Source organism: Geotrypetes seraphini, chromosome 4 (genome assembly GCF_902459505.1).
Source record: "Geotrypetes seraphini chromosome 4, aGeoSer1.1, whole genome shotgun sequence".
NCBI lineage: Eukaryota > Metazoa > Chordata > Amphibia > Gymnophiona > Dermophiidae > Geotrypetes > Geotrypetes seraphini.
This window is the reverse complement of record NC_047087.1, coordinates 124033822-124051644: the sequence shown is the minus strand read 5'-3', so window position 1 is coordinate 124051644 and position 17823 is coordinate 124033822. Positions and strand designations below refer to the sequence as shown.

The 17823-nt window shown below is 47.9% G+C and overlaps 1 protein-coding gene across 3 annotated transcripts in view; it reads right to left on the bottom strand.

The window, feature by feature from the left end:
• Positions 1-400: 400 nt before the first annotated feature.
• The window catches only part of ATP1A1 (ATPase Na+/K+ transporting subunit alpha 1), a 216375-nt gene continuing 198952 nt past the window's right edge, over positions 401-17823 (bottom strand). For all 3 annotated transcript variants that reach the window (XM_033940421.1, XM_033940422.1, XM_033940424.1), the window contains exons 19-23: positions 11447-11592; positions 10658-10788; positions 8661-8762; positions 7588-7679; positions 401-695 (exon numbers count right to left, since the gene is read on the bottom strand). In XM_033940421.1, coding sequence (XP_033796312.1) covers positions 667-695; positions 7588-7679; positions 8661-8762; positions 10658-10788; positions 11447-11592 — 500 coding nt within the window. In that variant the 3' untranslated portion in view covers positions 401-666. The remainder of the gene's footprint in view (positions 696-7587; positions 7680-8660; positions 8763-10657; positions 10789-11446; positions 11593-17823) is intronic.

Below are 17823 nucleotides of genomic sequence, written 5' to 3'. Positions count from 1 at the left end.
TGTCTGAAGGAGTAAAAGTTGCCCATGTTTTGCAATGCCTTCGTTGAACTTTACTTGCCAAAATTACTTGCACCTATAAACAAGCACAAGCAATTCAGGGTTGAAAATGCTTTACTATTCCCCTTACCCACCCGTATATCTGATTTTTGGCCATTCATCACCCAGTGTGTCACTAAACCTCTCCTACCCCCTTCCCTTTATGTATTAGCAGGAGTCAGGCAGTAAAATAAACTAGAATAAAAAAAAAAAAATAATAATAAAAAGACTATTCATACAGTCAGGCCAAACTGAAATGTGTTGTCGGTAAAACAACTATTAAAACAACATTCATCCCAATTAATGAAGCAACACAGCTGTGGGTGTTTTATAAACATAAATACACAACCAAAACAAAAAAGCATACAGTTATAATCCAACTTTATTTGTAAAAATCCAGATATAAAATGTATCTTTCAGTTTCTTTCCTTTTACAAAACAAAAAGGCACATAAAAATGTTACTCCCATAGACTGAAGTGCTGGACACACTGTCCATGTTCCAGCAGACCTCCCCATGCTGCTTTTGCTCTTTCGTTCCAGGCCAGGATTTTGAGCTCATAGGCTAAAGTACACAGAGGGGAAATAGGAGGGAGGAGTGTTGTGTGAAATGTTGAGACGTACAGCAGCCTTCAATAATAAGTTTCCCTTTCCACCCAACCTGCAAAGGAAGGAGACATTTAAGATTAAACATGACACGCATACACATTCCAAAGGCCTTATATATTTTCACTAAAGTATGACAAGCTTGGAGACATTTTCTTTGGAAACTTTGGGGTTTCATATTTAATTATTGGGAATTGGAAAAGTAAATGTAGCCATGCTATGTACAAAACTGAACTTTATAGCAGTGGTGACCACACATATTTAACACTACTGAATATATAGATATAATAATGCTGAATATATATTAAATACTGGTGCTTAAATTAATCTGCTAACAACAGTCTCTGAAAGTTGACCATTGAACATTTGTCTTTAAAAAAAAAAAAATGGCAGGGAAAGCCGGTTTAACAGATTGTGGTTGTAGCATTCTGCACATAGCATATGCAGACTTGTTTACTTAAATATGAAAACCAAGAATGACAGGATTTAAGAGGAAAAGGCTAGCACCAAAGCATATGTTCAGTTACTTCTTTCAGAGCTTTAAAAGGAATATGGCATCAATTTTCATTCTTTGGAAGCATCTGCATGAAATATCTAAAGCTATCAGTTTTAGAAAGGACTCCCATTCCCCTGCAACATCTTGGTCCATGTCTATTATATAAAAATGTATGAATTAGTAGGGTTGGGAGGGAGGGTTTAAATATTATGATTTAAGTTAAATTGATAGAGAATCAAGTGATATTGTATAAGCTTAAATGTTATTTTATGATACACTTGTTGTAAGATGTAAAATGAATAAAGAATTAAAAAAAAAAGTATCTTAAACCAGAAAGCACAGTTACTTACCGTAACAGGTGTTATCCAGGGACAGCAGGCATATATTCTCACATGTGGGTGACGTCATCTACGGAGCCCCGATGCGGAAGCATTTTCAAGCAAACTTGATTGAAGATTTAAGTTTGCTCTGCTGCTCCACGCATGCGTGCCTTCCTGCTCCACTAGGGGGTGCATCCCCTCGTGGTCTCCAGTTCACTTAATTAGCAAAGAAGCCAACCTCGGGGAGTTGGGCGGGTTGTGAGAATATATGCCTGCTGTCCCTGGATAACACCTGTTACGGTAAGTAACTGTGCTTTATCCCAGGACAAGCAGGCATGATATTCTCACATGTGGGTGACCTCCAAGCTGACTGAAAAGGGATGGAGGGAAGTTGGCAATTTAAGCAAATAGATTTCGTAAAACCGATTGGCCGAACCGGCCATCGCTCCTGGACAGAGAGTCCAGACAGTAGTGGGAGGTGAAGGTATGAACCGAAGACCACGTGGCAGCCTTGCAGATTTCCTCAATAGGTGTGGACCTGAGGAACGCTACGGAGGCTGTTACTCGATCATGCAGCGTGAGACCAGCCTGAGCGTAGCAGAAAGAGATGCAGTCGGCCAACCAGTTGGACAAGGTGCGCTTGGAGACTGGGTGACCTAACCGGTTTGAGTCGAAGGACAAAAACAATTGTGGGACTTTCCGGTGTGACTGAGTACGTTGGAAGTAAAAGGCCAACGCTCTCTTACAGTCAAGAGTATGGAGCGCCACCTCTCCGGGGTGAGAGTGGGGCTTGGGAAAAAACACAGGTAAGACAATGGACTGATTGAGGTGAAAACCAGATACTACTTTAGGCAAGAACTTTGGATGGGTGCGGAGTACCACCTTGTCGTGATGGAATACCGTGAAGGGTGGGTCCGCTACCAGAGCCTGTAACTCACTAACCCGCCGAGCAGAAGTGAGCGCAAGCAGGAAAATTACCTTCCAAGTGAGGAATTTTGGATGGCATTTGTCTAGGGGCTCAAATGGAGGTTTCATTAGTTGAGCCAGAACCACGTTGAGGTCCCAAACCACCGGAGGGGGTTTGAGAGGAGGGTGGACATTCAGAAGACCCTTCATGAAGCGAGAGACTAAGGGATGGAGCGAGAGGGCTTTCCCTTCCAGGGGCTGATGAAAGGCCGCAATCGCACTGAGGTGTACTCGAATGGAGTTGGTCTTTAGGCCGGAATGAGATAATTGAAGTAAATAGTCAAGGACCAGAGGGATGGGGACCGACACCGGGTCCTGGCTGTGGAAGGAGCACCAGGTTGAGAATCTGGTCCACTTTTGGGAGTAGCAGGTTCTCGTCGAGGTCTTTCTAGAGGCCTCCAATATCTCCTTGACTGATTGAGACACGGGGAGAGAAGTCAGGGGAGAGAAACCAAGCATTCAGATGAAGAGATTGAAGATTGGGATGTAACAGTGAACCCTGACCCTGTGATAGTAGAGAGGGAAACAGAGGCAGAGGCAGTGAATCTCTGACACTGAGTTGAAGTAGAAGGGAAAACCAAGGCTGGCGTGGCCAGCGAGGAGCAATCAGGATCAGGGTGGTTTGTACTGTTTTCAGGTGGACAAGCGTCCGCAGTATCAGAGGAAACAGCGGGAACGCGTATAGGAACCTTCCCTCCCAGTCGAGTAGGAAGGCGTCGGCCTCGAGCCGGTCCGGGGAGTACATCCGGGAGCAGAAGAGAGGCAGCTTGTGGTTGTAGGGGGATGCGAATAGATCTATTTGAGGCGTCCCCCACCTTTCGAACACCTGTCGTAGGATCTGAGAGTGCAGTGACCACTTGTGTGGCTGGAGGAGGCGGCTAAGTCTGTCCGCCAGACAGTTTTGTTCTCCTTGTATGTACACCGCTCGAAGGAAGGTGTTGTTGGAGATTGCCCATTTCCAGAGGCACAGGGCTTCCTGGCAAAGGGACCAAGACCCTGTTCCCCCTTGTTTATTTACGTAGTACATTGCTACCTGGTTGTCGGTTCAGATGAGAACCACTCGGTCGTGGAGCAGATGTTGAAAAGCTACAGCTGCGAGATAGATGGCCCGAAGCTCTAGCACGTTGATGTGGCAGCGACGGTCTTCTGCTGACCACATCCCTTGAGTGCGTAGGCCGTCCAGATGGGCTCCCCAAGCGTACTCCGACGAGTCCGTGGTGAATATCTTGCTGTGGGGTGGGGTGAGGAAGAGCAAACCTTTGGAAAGATTTGAAAAGTCGGCCCACCAGCGGAGCGATCGTTGCAAAGAAGGCGTCACTGTCACGGGACGGTCGATCGGGTCCCGGTCTTGACGCCATTGAGAGGCCAGGGTCCATTGAGGAATTCTCAGATGGAGGCGGGCGAAGGGTGTGACGTGGACGGTGGAGGCCATGTGGCCCAGAAGAGTCATCATCTGCCGAGCTGATACCGAGGTCAGCAGGGAAAACCTTCGACTCAGGCTTACTAACACCTCTAGAAGCGGAGGGGGGAGGAAGGAAAGGAGGTGAACAGTGTCCAGCGTGGCCCCGATGAACTGTAGGGACTGGGAGGGGCGTAGTTGGGATTTTGGGAAGTTTATCTCGAACCCCAGACTTTGTAGGTAGGTAATAGTCTGTTGGGTCGCTGAGATAACCGCTTCCCTGGACGGGGCTTTGATCAGCCAGTCGTCCAGGTAGGGGAATACCTGGAGGCCCTGGGAGCGTAAAGTTGCTGCGACCACCACGAGGCACTTAGTGAAGACCCGAGGTGACGATGCTAGGCCGAAGGGAAGGACACGGTATTGTAGGTGCCAGTCCCCTACCTGAAAACGCAAGAACTTGCGGTGAGCGGGGTGCACTGGGACATGTGTGTAAGCCTCCTTCAGATCGAGGGAGCAGAGCCAGTCGCCCTCGTCGATCAGGGGGTAGAGGGTCGGTAGGGAGAGCATCCAAAATTTTTCTCGTATCAGAAATTTGTTGAGGCGTCTCAAGTCTAGTATTGGGCGTAAGCCTCCCGTTTTTTTCGGTACCAGGAAGTAACCGGAGTAGAAGCCCTTCCCCCGTTGGTCGGGGGAACCTCCTCCACTGCTCTCAGGCGAAGCAGGTCTCGAGCTTTGGAGAGGAGTAGGGGTAGCTGCGTCCGGTTGGGAGGGCAATTCCTTGGGGGGTTTTCCGGAGGAATGGTCCGAAAGTTGAGAGAGTATCCTGATGAGATCACGCCAAGGACCCATGCGTCCGACGTGACTTGTTCCCAGCGAGGGTAAAAGGCTTTGAGGCGACCCCCGATGGGAAGGAGGCCTGGGACTATGGCGGAGGGGGCCCGCCCCCTTCCGCGTATCCCGTCAAAAGGACGGGGATGGTTTGGTAGTCGCAGGCGGTTGGGACTTGGGCATGGCCCGGTGGTGGGCTTGCGGACGCCTGGGTGGAGGCCGCGAGAAGGCAGGAGTGGATTTTTGTGGGTAGCGGCGCGGAGGGGCCCTATACGGCCTGGACGCGGGCGGTTTGGGCTTTTGTCGGACGAGGGAGGAAAACGAGCGTTCGTGTTCGGAGAGGCGTTTTGTAGCCGCCTCGATAGTGTCATCGAACAGTTCTTTTCCCACGCAGGGGAGGTTAGTCAACCGGTCCTGTAAGTTGGGGTCCATGTCGACCAGGCGTAGCCAAGCTAGTCGGCGCATGGCGATAGCAAAAGCTGCCTTTCTGGAGGAGAGTTCGAAGCCATCGTAGGCCGCGTGGAATAGATGGAGGCGTAGGTTGGAGAGGGATTCCAAAAGTAGGCTAAAGGCTCCTTGGCGGGAGGACGGTAGGTCAGTCTCAAAGGCTCTCAGTAGTCCAATGAGGTGTTTGAGGTAGGATGTGAAGGTGAAAGTGTAGCTTTGCACCCTAGAGGCCATCATCGCATTTTGATATAGTCTCCTGCCGAACTTGTCTAGGGTTCGGCCTTCTCGGCCTGGGGGGACCACCGCTGAGACCCGGGAGGGGTGAGCCTTTTTTAAGGAGGATTCTACTAACAGCGACTGGTGGGAGAGCTGCGGTTGTTCAAATCCCGGAAAGGGTACTGTACAGTACTTGGCCTCCATTTTGGAGGGCACGGCTGTGACCATATAGGGGGTCTCCAGGTTCCTGAAGAGAGCCTGTTGGAGTATCGGGTTAGGCGGTAAGCGAAGGGACTCTCTGGGTAGTGATGGCATATCCAGTTCCGCTAGGTACTCTTTAGAGTATCTGGAGTCGGACTGGAGGTCTAAATTCAAAGCGTGGCCCATGTCCTGGACAAAGCGTGAGAAGGATGGTCGGGATGTTCCCGAGGCCCCGTGGGGGGGTCGGTGAACGAGACCTCCGTCGGGTGGAGAAGGAAGGGGAGGCTTCCCTCGAGTAGCGAGGTTCCTGCTCCGATCCAAGCTCCGAGACCGGGGAAGTACTGTGAAAGTGTTCCGGGGTCGTGGATCTCCGACGTCTCGAGGAGCCCCTCGGAGACGATGCCGGGGTTCGGGGTACCGATCGATGTCGAATCGGTGACCTCGACCCGGACTCCCTTGGTGAAAGCCCGAAACCTCGGATCGGAGCCCCGGTCCGAGGGGGAGTTCGGAGGATGTGTGGGTTGGAGAGTGATAACTCTGCCACCTTCAGCGGTCCCGTACGAGGTGTAGGTGAACGGCCTCGTAGAGTGGGGGAACCCCGGGCCTTCTTAGAGGTTCGAGGTTTCTGTTGGTTTAGCCCGACGTTTTGCCCTGTGGCGATCTGTGGAGGGAGAGCGCCTCGGGTGCCTTGGCGAGGAGTCCGAGGAGGATGAGATGCGGCGAAGTTTGCGCACTTTTCCCCGAGGTGGCTCGACGCGAGGCTCAGGCTGGTCTGGCACATGCGGGGTCGAGGTCGAGGCAGAGGCCGGTTGTAGATGGGCCATTGCAGCGGACAGCTCCGACGAGATCATTGCTCGGAGTAAGTCCTGGAAGACGGGCACGGACAGCATCGAAGGCATGTCCCCTGCCTCGGTGCACTCCACCGGGGGCGACCTCGTATCAGAGTATTCCCGTGTGGTGGAGGCACGGCCCGAAGGCTTGGAGGGCTTCGTCGGGGCTGTAAGCATGGGACTTCCGCCATGCGTCGCCGGTTTCTTCGCTGGTACAGAACCTGAAGAGGGGACTTACCCGGAGCCGAGGCTTTCTGTTGTCCCGAGGACTTCGGGGTCGAGTCTCGAGGCGATGCCGAGGTGTTCGGGGCCAAGGTCAAGGCCGGGGCCGAGGCCGGGGCCAACCTCGAGGCCGAGGTAGAAGGTTGGTCTGGGGCGAAAAGATCCGCCATGCGGGCTTTCCTTCGGCAGAGGGCCCGGTTCTGGAAAGTAGCACACTGGGGACAGGAGTCGGTTGGATGAGCGGCCCCCAGGCAGAGGATGCACCGACGATGCGAGTCTGTGATGGAAAGAAGCCGCTCGCACCGGGTGCACTTTTTAAAGCCGGTCAAAGGCCGGGACATAGAATCGAAAGTGGCCGCGGCTCGAGTAGCCACGCGGCCACGGGGACCCTGAAGCCTCCGGGTCGGTCAAACGAAGCAGGAATCAAGTTGAAGAAGAAAAAATTTTGCGCACAGCGACTTAAACGATGAAAAACAAGAAAAATTGCGGTGCTAGAAGGCAGTTGGGGCAGAGCCTGAAAAAACACGACTTCTAGGCTCAGCGGAAAATTTTGAACTGGAGACCACGAGGGGATGCACCCCCTAGTGGAGCAGGAAGGCACGCATGCGTGGAGCAGCAGAGCAAACTTAAATCTTCAATCAAGTTTGCTTGAAAATGCTTCCGCATCGGGGCTCCGTAGATGACGTCACCCACATGTGAGAATATCATGCCTGCTTGTCCTGGGATAATAAGATATCTTCCATTCCACTTGTAGGATTTAACCAAATTGAAGGTCTAACCTCTAAATTCCAGTTGCAAGTCAGATTGTCTGGCCATCATCAAGAGGCCACATACACAACTTAAGAGCAACTGACCGAGGGTTCCTCCTAGCCATCTCTATAGTACAGCCCATCCTCTCAGCAGGACTTAACAGTAAATTCCTCAAGGGAAATCACCTCTCCTTGAGATGCAAAGATTAGCTACTTCAAAGATTTCTTTAGTAGGGGGGTGGGAATAGGTAGTGGGAAAAAAGCTCAGCTTACCACCAGGACTACGTCTGATAATCAACTTTCGGATTTCATCATACACGAAAATTAGTAGGGAGTATGGAAAGGCACAGAACCACCAAGACGGCCTGTAGAAGGGGGAAAGAAAACTGCGTTAGATGCACACATGAAACAGCAGATGCATAATTATCTAGGAGCTGAATTATGAAGAGGTACAGCTAGACTGACATGACTTAACAATACTCAATTACATTACTTTGCATGTTCTCATGCAAGCAACAATAGGCAGCATTCATGTGCTGCAGTGCAAGTGCTCTCCTTCAAAGGTAAGATGTAACTCTTTAAATGGTTAAAGATGTAAAGGATAACTAACCTAAGGGCAGCCCAGTCTGTTCCAACAAATGGAGACACCTAGTATTTGTCACAGGCTGACTTGGGCAGGCCCCCAACTCCTTAAAGCAGGGGTAGGGAACTCCGGTCCTCGAGAGCCGTATTCCAGTCGGGTTTTCAGGATTTCCCCAATGAATATGCATGAGATCTATTTGCATGCACTGCTTTCAATGCATATTCATCGGGGAAATCCTGAAAACCCACCTGGAATACAGCTCTCGAGGACCGGAGTTCCCTACCCCTGCCTTAAAGTAATGCAGAAAATATTCTAAAGGTAACTGGGATATTAAACAGTTAAAAATTACTTGCTGTTTAACAAACAGCTAAATGATTAAATATCTTTTGTACAAAGACATGAAAGGGAGATAATTTGGCAAAGACATGGTTTTTAAACTGAGCTGAGACAGTTAAATGTTTCACATTAACCGCCTAGAAGTCGCAAGATTGTTGGCGGTATATAAGAATAAAGTTATTATTATTATTATCAGCTGTCCAATTATTCAAGAGTATCCCAGAATGCCCAAGAAGATGACAATATCTGCCTGAAGATGGTATGGGAATTAAGTGCTGTATTCAAAACAAATGCTGTTTGTATTTTAGCATATGTTAGAAAAACAACTTCTCTGATTTGGGGGAAGGGGGACAGGAGTAATGGCAAGTTTCCTCCAATAAAAGAGGTGAATACATATCCCAATCCTGTATGTTTGTCCAGTACTTACTTAAGAGGGTACATCCTAAGAGCCACATCCATTCCAGGACAGTATGAGAGAAAGGCGGCAAGGGCAGTCTCTTCAAAGAGGCCAAAGATCAAGATCTTGTTCCTACATGGAAAAGATGAATTTCATTCATGAATAGCAGTGACCCAGCACAGCACTGTCTCAGTCACTATATTGTGCAATACCGTTTAAATCATCTTTAAAAAGAAACACCAAACTCCCATCAATCCTGGGCTCAAATAATGGAACAAATGTCGGAGTCTGGCTTCAATGCACACAGTTATGCAAGTTTGTGATGCTCAGCTCAGATGATGGGAAAAGTAATCATTTTTTACTTAGTAATTTCCTCTTTATATTTTCAGCTCATTTGAAATCAGAGCTAGAATCCAGCAGTACACATTCATCTGCTCCTATTTTATATCTATCTTCTCTCAACTCAGGCCATTGGAGCTGACTTTCACCCAGGATCCATACAGTCATGGACCTTCAATCCAAGCACTAAGTCCTGATTCTCTAAACGTGGGTCTCGATTACAGGCAGCGGTAGGCATCCTATCACCACTTGGCAGATATTCGGCACATATGTATTTTGAAAAAATTCTCCCAAGGAAGGACACCTATACAATAGGCATTTGTTGCGGGTCTGGGGAGACACGTAGGGATACTTTAAGCTCAACAAAGCAGGGTGTGGTTTTGCCTAGAAGTGGCCTTGGGTGAATTTAAGCATCCTTTGCATCTTCCTAGAGCTGCAACAGATGCCTGCAAAATGCTGACCTAAATTTCAAACGGAAAAGTAGACACAGCTAGCTGAGCTGATCACAGCATGGGAATCCCTGATCAGCTGAGCTGCCAGGACTCTCCAAAACCGTGGCTTTGGGGAGTCCTGCTGGCTTAGCTGATCAGAGGAGGAATACCCCTGCTGTAATCAGCTGAGCCGGCTGTAGCATAGGACCCGCGGGATTCCTACCCCTGCCCCTCCCTCCTGCTGGCAAGCCCGTCTCTTCAAAATGGTGGATATTCCCCTTCCCGATGCATCCTGGGATGCACCTGGGCGGGGCCTAAGGCCCTGATTGGCCCAGATACCTAAGAGCCCTCCCATAGGATAGGCCTTAGGGACCTGGGCCAATCAGGGCCTTAGGCCTCCTTCCTGGTGAATCCAGGGGTGCACCGGGAAGGGGAAGGCCTGACATTTTGAAGAGGGGCCTGCCAGCAGGAGGGACTGGGCACCCCTCTTACTGGTCTTCTTCTAAAGGTATAAAGGTATGGGGAGAGTCAGGTGGGGTGTTGGGGGATCGAGGGGGTCCGGTGGCAGGAGGAAGTGGACATCTCTCCTGCTGTATGTGTGTGTATGCACATCAGGTAGGAGAGGTAGGCATACCTCCTGCCAATCTTGGGGGTGGGTGGTCCTTTGCTGCAGCTGGCTCAGCTGATCATGGCAGGGGTATTTCCCCCTGCATCTTCGGGGAGTCCTGCTGGCTCAGCTGATGGCAAGGGATCCCTCGGCAAAGATAGGTGGCGGAAGAGCCTATCTTTGCGATCAGGCAGGCATGATTCTCTAACCAGAGCTGATTGACATTGGCGCCGTTAGAAGAATTGGGGGTGGGGAGGGGAAGGCAGGGCAGGTAAGGTGTCTGTTCTTTAAGACAGACACGATGATACATAGGATGTTAGTGCTGCCGCTTCTTAGGCAAATCGCTGAGATCAGCGCCCTATACAGAATCAAGCCTCAAGTGTTCTCATTAGAATTCAGTCTCCTTCCCCCTACTGCAGCTGTCTAAGTTGTAGTGACTTGGGCAACAGGAAACTGAGTTAGGAATCTAAACACAGACCCTTGTGCATGAAGTACACACACTGGTGCCACTGAAGTAGTTTTGAGTGTGTAAACACTCAAACTTAAAAATGTTGTTCCATGACGTGGTAGAGGTGGTGGTAAAGTAGGGCAGTTTCTTTCAAACACAGGTAGATTCTGCAAGCTTGTTTGATTATGCAGGAAATACTAACTTCATTCCTTGCTGGAAGACAGAGTTTCTTCTGGTCTTGCAAATAATCAAGTCAGCCCATTGTACCACCACGATACTGACAAAGAAGGACGTATGGCAAGTGAATTCCACTATTTTTCTCTGTTCATAGGTCTAAAGAACAGGAAGGAAGGCACTGAAGATCATTTATAATTTTAACATCTTTTACAAGCTAATCAATATGGAGGACAATATCTTAACAGTTTAGGCAGATTATCTATGCACCAGATAATCATATGTGACAATCATGAGTTCTGTATGCCAACATGTTAATGAGTCTACAACCGGATAACTATACTTTAATTTACAGTTTATTAAGCTGAATTTATTAGTCAAGTTCTTTCCTGTGTTTAAATGATGGAACCAAGTTATAGTCAGACCATACAACAACACAGATAAACTTGTCAATGTAATAATCCTAATCTATTTCAGTTTAGTTACAAATCACAAAAACAACTTCCAACTAGCTACTCGGCCAATGTGGTGACATGTTGCTTTATTTACTGAAAACCAATTTGCTCACTGAATGCTGGATATTTATGCAGCTTGGACATTTTCCCTTTGTATACTGGGCACATGTAGGTATTTGTGCAAATTTTTAGTAAAAAATACAAATACACAAGGGTAAGCTATTTCTTCTACCACAGCTGTTGCAGACTTCAGGTATATGGAAATAATGCTCCTGCTTTTATATACAGAACTTAATGTGTTCTCCCTTTTTCATAATATATTAGTTGTACACACGCACACACACAGAGCTTGAGTTTCTTACCCATTGCTGTCCATAGCTATCCTCCACATCATTTGTCCATCGATCATCCCATTTGACTCTTATCCCCAGTAGAGTCCAAGGGAGGAATCCATTCTCCGCTAGAATCACGAAGTAGGTGAAGAAGCCACCAAGTGCTTGAATCATACCTGCACAACAAAAAGGAGAAATTAGGTTTTTACCTGCTAATTTTCTTTCTGCTAGCCTCTAGACTGGTACAGTTCTTTACTGATGGGTTATCTCTCACTATGACCAGCAGGTGGAGACCAACACCCAAACTATTGGTTATAATATATTAGCTGAGGCTCCCCCTCCTAACTCCGTCTGCCGAACAGCCAAGCAGAAGCAGGAAAAATATTAACACGTAACAGTAATAACACTCCAAACAGGAGTATAAAATAACACTGTTGGAAAATGTATAGAACTAGAATCCTGCAGTGAAAATGTCCCCACAGCTCACCAGCTGAGCCATAGCTGCTGTTCTTGTATCTCCCCGAGTGGAATGAGCCTTGAAAAATTCCAGGAAAAGGCTTTTTTTCTGAAGAAGATATGCGGAAGCAATAGTCTCCTTAATCCACCGAGCAATGGTAGCCTTAGAAGCGTCATCCCTCTTACGAGGACCCATTAAGAGGACAAAAAGATGATCAGATTTCTTGAACTCTTGAGTCCGCTGCACATAAAAGTGAAGGACCCGACAGACATCCAATTTACACAACTGTTTCTGCTCTGAAGATTCCTCCTGAGAACCCAACACCGGGAGGACCACTGACTGATTGACATGAAAATGAGAGACCACTTTTGGCAGAAAGGAAGGAACAGGCCACAAGACAACCCGCTCCTTAGAAAAAAACTCCAGATAGAATGTTTAGCATTATAAAGAGAACTTGAGTTTATCAAAACTAACTATATCTGAATTTTGAAAGACAGAGATCTTTTCCCCATCTGTGATCAACTATTAAAAGGAAGGGTGGGGGGGTTGGTGGAGGGGGTTTGATTGCAATTTTGTATTGTCTTGGGAATGCTGTCGTTTCATTTGTTCCATTTATTGTACTTCTGTTTATGCAATGATGGTATCCCTTTTTGCTGTATACTTAATAAAAATTTTCGAAAAAACAAAAACAAAACACAAAAAAAACTCCAGGAAGGGAAACCTACAAGAGAAAGCCTGCAGCTCAGAAATACATCTAGCAGATGTAATGGCTACCAAAAAGACCGTCTTAAGAGTAAGGTCCTTCAACGAGCAAGCACCCAAATGCTCAAAAGGTGGGTGTACCAGCACGGACAAGACCAGATTAAAATCCAAAGAAGGAACAGAATGTCGCACAGGAGGCTTTAGCAATTTGGCCGCCAGCAAAAAACAAATGACATTAGGAATGGCAGTTTGACGCCGACCTCTTAACTAGGCTGACAAGGCCACAAGCTGAACTCTAAGGGAAGATCAAGCCGACCCCTGTCTAGGCCATCCTGCATGAACTCCAAGATGTTAGGCAAGGAAGCGTGAAAAGAGACCACCCCACACGATGCCTCAAATATATGCCATAAGCCCGAGAGGTGGAAAATCTCTGGGACCTCAAGAGAGTTGAGATCGCTTTATCTGAATAGCCTTTCAAGAGCCAAGCTGTAAGACAAAAGGTACCCAAATTGAACATTGGAATTGGGCCCCGAGTCAGAAGGACGGTCAAGGGAGGCAGAGGTAGAGGATCCACCACAAGATGCCTCACCAGTTCCGCATATCACAGACGCCTGGGCCAATCCGGGGTCATCAGGATCACAAGGCCTGGATGTCAAACAATGCGAAGAACTCTGCCCACTTATGGCCACGGAGAGAACACATACAAGAGACCCTCTGTTGGCCATGGTTGAACCAAAGCATCCAGCCCCTTGGCTTGACTGTCTCTGAAAAGACAAAAGAAGCGGGGTGTTTTGGCGTTGACACTCGGGGCCATCAGGTCCATGAGGGACTGCCCCCAAGTCTGCACTATTAACTTAAGACACCACTTTCCGGGATCTAGCAAGTGACGACTTAGGAAGTCCGCCTGAACATTCTCCATTCCTGCTATGTGAGAGGCCGAGATGTCCTGAAGATGACTCTGCCCAGACCATAAGCAGAGCTGCCTCCAGAGCTGAGCTTCTTGTGCCCTCCTGACGATTGACATAGGCCACTGCCATGGCATTGTCCAAAAGAACGTGGACTGACTTGCCCGTCAAGAAGGATTGGAAGGCTAACGGCGCCAAATGGTTGGCTCTGGTCTCCAGAACATTGATCAACCAGGACGCCTCCTCCGTGGACCAGGTGCCCTGAGCTGAGTGACCTAGACACTGAGCTCACCAACCAAGGAGACTGGCATCTGTGAGAAGCACTATCCACTTTGACTGATCCTGACTCACCCCTTGGACTAGAGAGGTCTGGAACCACCAACGAATATGGCAGCGAGCCAAACCCCTCAGAAGAACAGCATGAACCAGAATGTGCCTCTGCGGTGACCACCTCCGAAGCAGAGAGTACTGAAGAGGACTTATGTGGGCCTGAGCCTATCTCACCACGTCTAGAGAAGCCACCATCGACTCCAAGACTTGGAGGAAATCCTGCGCCCGAGGACACCAGGACGCCATAAGGAGGTGAATCTGAGCCTGAAATTTGCTTACCTGGGTCACTGGGAGGAAGATCTTCCCCAAGGAGATGTCGAACTGAACCCCAAGGTACTCCAGGGGCTGAGAGGGGGCCAACTGACTCTTGGAAAGGTTGATAAACCATCCCAGTGACTGCAGGAACTCCACCACTTGAGTCGTGACCCGGGCTCTCTCCTGGAACGACTTTGCTTGAATCAACCAGTCGTCCAGATAAGGGTGAACCAGAATGCCCTCTTTGCACAAAGCTGCCACCACGACCACCATAACTTTGGTGAACGTCTTTGGAACCGTGGCCAGACCAAAAGGAATAGCACCACACTAAGAGTGGCGACCCAAGATCGCAAAGCGAAGGAAGCGCTGATGGGAGGCCCGAATACTTCCCCGGCTGAACAGCCAGAATAACAGACCACAGTGTCTCCATGCGAAAAGATAGAACTCTGAGAGCCTTGCTGACTCCTTTCAAGTCTAAGATGGGCTGAAAGGTCTATTTGCATGCACTGCTTTCAATGCAGGCATTGGGAAGCAAGAGGAGCAAAGGGGAACAGAATTGTAATTCAATGGGGCCAACCCATAGAGGACATCAAGGGTGTGTCCCCCCCCAACCCCCAAGACCTCCGGGGTGGAAGCAAAATCTCCGGTTGCAGTAATAAATCCAAACATGTAAAATAAGGGAAAAATACCTTGGCAACCCCATTGAACTCCCTGCCACAGCAGGGGACCCAGCAAACAACCTGCCGCCTGTGTCACCATACAGGGGCAAGGTCACTTGAGGCTAAACAAAAATGGAGGTGCTTCCCACCAAAAATGGAGCTGAACCGACAAAGAAAAAAGAAGCTCCATAGACCTGCAGTGGCTAAGAGGCCTAAACCGCCCTAGCCACTAAAGCAGGCAAGCCAGCATCAGCTGTAAAGGAAGTCCCCAGCTGCTTCGCGGTAAGGGAATCCTTTCTGCTTGACTGTTGGTGGCTGGGGGAAGCCCAGGCTTCCCCTGCAGACAGCTGCTGGCCACGAGGCACTTGCGAAGGGAATCCCTGGCTGCCGGCACCCAATGCCAATGAAGATTCCCCTTCGCAGCAGCCTTCCTCGCTCGAACAGGCTGGCCGCAAGTGCCTCGCGGCTGGATTAAAATGAACACTTTTTCCATTGCAAAAGTGTTCATTGCTCCAGACACGACCTAGCTAGAGAAAAAAGTGCCAGTTAGCAGAAAGACAGTAAAATACAGTAAATTTAAAGGGAAAGAGCCCTTTAGACCGGCACAACCTCAGGATTTTTTTTTTTGGTTCAGAACAGACTCCACAGCTCTCAAAGCCTGACCAGGATTGGTGGCCAGGCTGCCAGATAAGGCACCACTACAAAAATGTGGGGAGGTGGAGGAGGGGGACGACGACTCAGAACGACACCAAATAGGTTTAACACCCCCAAGGTTGGATGGATCCCCAAACAGAACACGTCCAAGCTCCGTACGGCACTAAAAGGGGAACCAGGAATCCTAAACAAATCCCAACAGCCCTAACAAGGGGAGCCAAAATAGTCTTACTGCTCTGCTGGAGACTGAGAAAAGACAGGGTTAGGAGGGGAAGCCTCAACTAATATAATCAAAAGTTTTTGTCTCAGTCTCCACCTGCTGATCATAGTGAGATATAACTCATCCATAAAGAACTGTACCGGTCTTGAAAACGCTACAGAAGCTGATGACACAAGGGGAGGGGCGTAGAGGATGAGAGGAAGAAAAATTGGCAGCAAGGGGGAAGAGGGATGAGAGGAAATAAAGATGCTGGTACAGATGGAGGAGTGTGAGACATGCATGATGAGGGGAGAGGATGAAATTGCACATAATGGAGGGGAGGAAGGGGGAGATGGTGCATGGAGGGGGATAGAGTTTTGACACAGGACAAAAAGGGAGAAAGGTGTTGGACATAGGGGTGGATGAGAGGGAGGGATAAGATACACAGGAGGTAGAGGGGATAAGTTGGATCCAGGAGTAGAATGGAGTGATGGCGAGATGCCTGGAAATAGGAGGGAAGAGTGGAAGCAATGAACAGCATTGCATTTGATTTCAGCGCTATATAAGTGATAAGTAGTCATAGTAGAAATGCTGGACCATGGTGGAGAGTGCAACAGGAAATAGCTAGAGGGATGTCAGACTATTAGTGTGGAGAGGGAAGGAAGAGAGATGCTGGGCCATGGCGGAGAGTACAGCAGGGAATAGGTAGAAGGATGTCAGGCTAATGAGGGTGGGGAGGAAAGGAAGAGAGATGCTGGGCTATAAGGGTGAAGAAAGGAAGAGGGATGTCAGGCTATGAGGGTGGGGAGGGAAGGAAGAGAGATGCTGGGGTATAAGGGTGGTGGAAGGAAGATACTGAGAATGGTAGAACCCTGAGAGGGAGGAGAGGGTGGCAAGGAAATGGATGAGAGAATAGATTATAAAAGAGGGTAGAAATATGGTCATGGATGTATATTGAAGATGAAAGGGTATGGAGGGTTAAGGAAGGAATGAGCTGTGGAATGGGAGACAAAATGGAAATTTAATAGGTAGCTGAAAAATGAAAAAGAGGAGAAGGATAAGAGGCAGAAAAGAGCTAAAAAGGAATGATCATAAGAACATAAGAATAGCCTTACTGGGTTAGACCAATGGTCCATCAAGCCCAGTAGCCTGTTCTCATGGTGGCCAATCCAGGTCACTAGTACCTGGCCAAAACCAAAAAAGTAGCAACATTCCATGCTACCGATCCAGGGCAAGCAGTGGCTTCCCTCATGTCTTTCTCAATAAGAGACCATGGACTTTCCTCCAGGAAACTGTCCAAACCTTTCTTAAAACCAGCTACACTATCTGCTCTTACCACAACCTCTGGCAATGCGTTCAAGAGTTAACTATTCTCTGAGTGGGAAAAAATATTTCCTCCTATTGGTTAAAACTATTTCCCTGTAACTTCATAGAGTGTGTCCCCTAGTCTTTGTAATTTTTAACGGAGTGAAAAATTGATCCACTTTGTTAATATGTCTGAGGCTGGTGTAGTGTGTGAATAGCCATGAGAGAGTAGAAAGGACAAATGGATAGCAGCCACCTGAAGGAGAATTAGCAGACATAAAAGCAGAAAAAAAACGGGAACAAACATGATGGAAAATAAAAACATCCAGACAACAGAAGAAAACCATTTTATTTTAAATGTTTTAAATGGAATATGAATAATTAGCAAAAATATTGTTTAAGTTTTGACAAATAAACTTGCAGAATTTTTTTGGCACAGAATTGCTCCAGGAGTAAACCTTCACATGAATAAAAGACAGAGGCCAATATAATAAGCAGTGCCGATACGCAGGCTGTGCTCATATTTTTTGTGCGAAAAATCTTATGAAAGGTACGGCCTTTTGAATGTAACATGTGCAATTGTGTGCTCTTGTTCTCAAACTGTTATTTTAAATTTGCTCACATACCATTCCCATAATAAACCTATCATAGGCGTTTACAATCTTTATGAAACACACAGCATTAGCCACTTCCCCTCAGTGAAGACAAAAACCCCAAAGACTTTTTTCTAAATTATGCTAGCAGAGCAATCTACCGACATACTAGCAATGCTATTCCACTTCACACCAGGTGGATGCTGAATGCTAGATATTGAATATTAAAATGTTATGTTACCATTCAAATTATTTATTGGAATTTATTAACTGCCTTTATGAAGAAATTCACCTAAACTGTATCTGCTGTACACTGCCTTAACATAAAGCTTACAGTTTTGTTAACAG